The sequence below is a fragment of the Malurus melanocephalus genome, unplaced genomic scaffold, assembly GCF_030028575.1.
Source record: "Malurus melanocephalus ecotype Western Australia unplaced genomic scaffold, MMel_1.1 scaffold_328, whole genome shotgun sequence".
Lineage (NCBI taxonomy): Eukaryota > Metazoa > Chordata > Aves > Passeriformes > Maluridae > Malurus > Malurus melanocephalus.
Window position 1 is genome coordinate 708,309 of NW_026623560.1, and position 4,153 is coordinate 712,461.

At 51.8% G+C, this 4,153-nt stretch overlaps 1 protein-coding gene across 1 annotated transcript in view; it reads right to left on the reverse strand.

Annotated features, from left to right (window-relative positions):
* LOC130580389 (zinc finger protein ZIC 1-like) overlaps positions 1 to 4,153 on the reverse strand; it is an 11,028-nt gene that overhangs the window by 994 nt on the left and 5,881 nt on the right. Inside the window, exon 3 of the mRNA XM_057377849.1 lies at positions 1,666 to 2,448. Within this exon, the coding sequence (XP_057233832.1) occupies positions 1,666 to 2,448 (783 nt within the window). The remainder of the gene's footprint in view (positions 1 to 1,665; positions 2,449 to 4,153) is intronic.

Genomic DNA, 4,153 nt, shown 5'->3' on the forward strand with positions numbered 1-4,153 from the left:
AGACACACAGATACACACAGACACACAGACATACATACAGACACACATGCAGACACACATACACAGACACACAGACACACATATACAGACACACACACACACACACACATACACAGACACACAGACATACACACAGACACACATACAGACACACAGACATGCATACAGACACACAGTCACACATACAGACACACAGACACACATACAGACACACACACACACACACATACACAGACACACAGACACACATACAGACACACATACAGACACACATGACGCACACAGAGCGTTCACATGCACATCACACACACACAACTCACACATACAGAGCACTCTCACAGCACTCACACATTCACACACATACGGGTGCACACACATGCACATCACGCGCACAGCACACTCACACATACACATTGACACACACAGCACTCACACACACAGAGCACTCACACACACAGCACTCACACCCAGAGCACACACACACACACAGGGTACTCACGCAAATACACACACACTCACAAAGCACTCACACACACAGGGTGAGCACTCCCAGAGCACTCACACAAATACACACACACCCCACTGACACACGCGCACCGCCCCCACACACGGCCACGATTTCTAGGAACCGTCCCCAGGTGGTCAGTCCTGAACCTCTCCGCTTGTCCCCCTCCCCCGAAAGGGGCAACAGCAAGCATAAAACGCATGGCCCGGCGGGGGGAAGCTTGCTGATGTGGGGGTATTTTCTCTGGTTTATTTTTCCTACCCTTTCTGGCCGTATTTCTTCACTGGATTTTTGGACGTGAAAAGGATCMTAAAGGATCTTTCAGATCTGCCCCGTGCCAAAACATAACTTCCTTTTTTTGCCAAGCAAAGCCGTGTCCACTTCTCGACAAGCAGCGTGTGGGAACTCGGACTTGAGTGTGCCCCAATGATCCTATACCCTGCCTCCTTGCAGCTACCCCAGACAGCYAATTTTGTGTTTGGGTCCCCAGATGTAAACACATGCACAATCACAGATGTACACATCGAGCATTTTTTTAATAGCAGTTTCATAGAGAGGTAGTATGATCGTATATATCTAAAAGGTAATTAATTTGATTTATTATACTTGAAAAATCCTGTCTGCAGTACGGGCGTCATCTGGAAACTTCATGCTATTTTATACTATCGTTCTAAAGCCGAAATAAATGTTACGAATTGATGACAGCTTCCAGCTGCATGATAAAAATAGCCCCTTCGCTTCACAGGATCGTGTTTCATGTTATCGAAGATGAACCAAATCTGACCCATAGACGTTCGCAGCGGGGAAAAAAAAAAATGACACAAAATAAAAACCCTGGCCATTTTTAATAAACAATGGACCCAAAAMCACATGATCTTTGCGGTGAAATGGAACCCACCTTCATACGTTCAGCAGRTTCAGGAAATCAGACCCGCCCCACGTTCAAAATACAAATGTCAATTATTAATCTTTCTGGGTGAATTTGGAAATTACACCCATTCTGTTACAAATGCCACCCATTGTACAGAAACATTTGCATTGAATAATAGAGGTTCTGTGAGAATTCGAAAATACACCTCCGTGAAAACACATGAATTTGTGTCTTTCTAGAAACACCTCTCTTTTTTTTCGTGCAAATGTAGATAGAGAGGTATATGTACAGATACGGACATATTGGTAATACAACCAGCAAGGCGAACGGCGATTTCGGTGAGCTTGCGTGCATCTGCAGCAGTGGCCGTGTGTCCCGGGAGTTGCAGCCACAGCACCGGCAATGTCCGTGCCCACCACGGGACCCCCCGCGCCCGCGGAGCCGAGCGGGACGGAGGCGCGGGAGCCGCACCGCAGGCCGGGCTGTGCGGCCGCGCCGGGCCCCGGCCGGGCCTCTCGGCGCTCCCCGGCAGCAAAGCCCCGCTCAGCAGGGACTCGCCACCTTTTGAGGAAAACGTGTTGATTTCCCGCGGGAACGCCGCGCTGAGCCGCGGGGATCGAGCCCTCATGTCGAGGTGCCCGGAGCGCACGTGTGCGTGGAGCGGCGGGCGCGTCCCAGACACGGGCAGGCACGGCCGTGCGCGGCTTCGCAGCCGTGCTGCGGGTGTGAACGGGGTGCGTGCGTGTGCAAATGCACATGTAAACTTTGTAACGGTGATGCACGGCGTGCCTGGTACCTGTACAGCCTGCTTGGTGGGCGTATCGCTCACGAATTCTTCTGCCTCTGAGCTCCAGCGGCAAAACGCACRCCGGTTCTTTTAGTGCCAGGTCACATGAAATGCTCTGCTCTTTCCAGAGGGGATCTCCTTCCCCGTCTTGCCCGCTGGAAGTGGGCTTTGCAGCGGGGCTCAGGCTCCTCGCCGCCGCGCCGGGGCTCCTGCGGCCCCGGGCGTGCAGCGGCCCTCCCTGCCCGCTCCGCCGCCCGGCTCGCCGCTCGCTCCCTTTAAAAGTTGCTGTGAGAGGAGCAAGAGCTCTGGACGTAGGAAAACTTGCAAAGTCGGAGCCGTTTACCAGCGTGGCCAGAAAAGCAGTAAATAAAAGTGTCTATGCCCCGTGCACCAGTCCAGGCACCGCTGCTGCCTCACGGCTAAAACAAGAGCGATAACCAGAAGAGGCCAGCGCGGAGCGGGTGTCCCCATTTTAAATAGTGCCTGCACTAAAGAAGCTAACTTTGGCTTATGAATGCCGGACTTGCCTTTTAATAAATTCAAGCGATCACTCACAAGCCATTAAAGCGACCTGAAAGGCGAGTCTTCCGCGGGGGAAGTGGAAGCGCCCGATTATTGTTTTGCGTTTAACTTTCTGCGTGCAAACGGCACAAGCACGGCCGGGGGTTGCCACCCGAGAGGGGCCAGCACACACAGCCCTCCACACACCCACCCSAACAGCCTCCTGCACTCTTCCCCGGCCGGCACTGCCGTCCTGCTTTTGGGTATCTYCACACACTCCCCCGCGGCGGCGGGAGCCTCCGCGGGCGCGGGAGAGTGCGGACGGCAGACWTGGGACCTAAGCGTTTTGTCTGTCCCGGACCAGGCAGCGCGGAGCGGCGCGGGACTGTCGGCACGGCCTGCCGTGGGCTGCGAAATATACTTTTCCCACGCAGGAAAAGTACCGCGACAGCATCTCCAGAGCCAGACATCAAAAAGAAAATTATGGCCCGCGTGGCGGTTGGAGAGCTGGGGTCGGTGCTTCTCCTCGCAAGCCTTCGTGAGTAAATCCGCAAAGGGAGCCTTGCTAGAGGAAAGTTGACTTTAGAGACTAAAACAGCGCAGAAACCACCGAGAGAAACCTCACAACCTCTCTGCCTGAAAAARCACCCCTCTCTCTGCCGGAGATTTCAAAGCACTGCTCCCCTCTCCAGAGCCAAGCGAACACCACAAGCACCAGCATGGCGTGAACTTGAATTCAGCATTAACAATTCCAGCCCCAGTGATCGTCGCTAATTCAGAACATACACGGGATAGAGATCAACCAGTACTGCACCATTCCCCSTCACACCAGATAAAAAACCAACAGCATCAGCAACAACAACACTTGAATCATCCTTTCTGCTGTAGGACGCTCAAACAAACGTCAGACTGAAAGTTTAAAAGAATACTCATTAACCAAGTGTTCCAATATACACAAGTAACAGATCTGTGTTAAGCGACCACTAGGGACTTTACACAAGTTCAAAGAAACTTGCAATACGCATCTTTAAAATATCTCTACCCTCACCACGTTTCTCCGGGTTTACTTTACAGATGGGTGGCTCAGACTAACTCTACGATTCTTTTTTTCCTAGATAGGCTCAGGTTACATTTTGTAAAAGTGATGTCCGGTCAAGTCGGCGAGACAGTAACCCTGAAACATTCGCAACAAGCAACATTTTCGGCGCATGAAACACTTTTCCCCCGGCTCTTTTGCCCGGTGGGTTAGATTTCCTCAAGTCCCAACATTTTCTGCCCAGGTCCCACCGGGCTCCAACTTTTCCTATCTCGCCAAACCCTGCAAGGTGGCGCTCTTTTCATTGAAAACTGATATTAGCCTTACAATAATAAGATTTTGTAGAAAGTAATGTTAAAGCGAAGCCTTTCCACGGGTGCTGCAGGGAGCAGGCGACGATGCCGAACTGGCAGGAGTGGGGCTTCGGATGAGAAAGACAAACTCTTTTTTTTT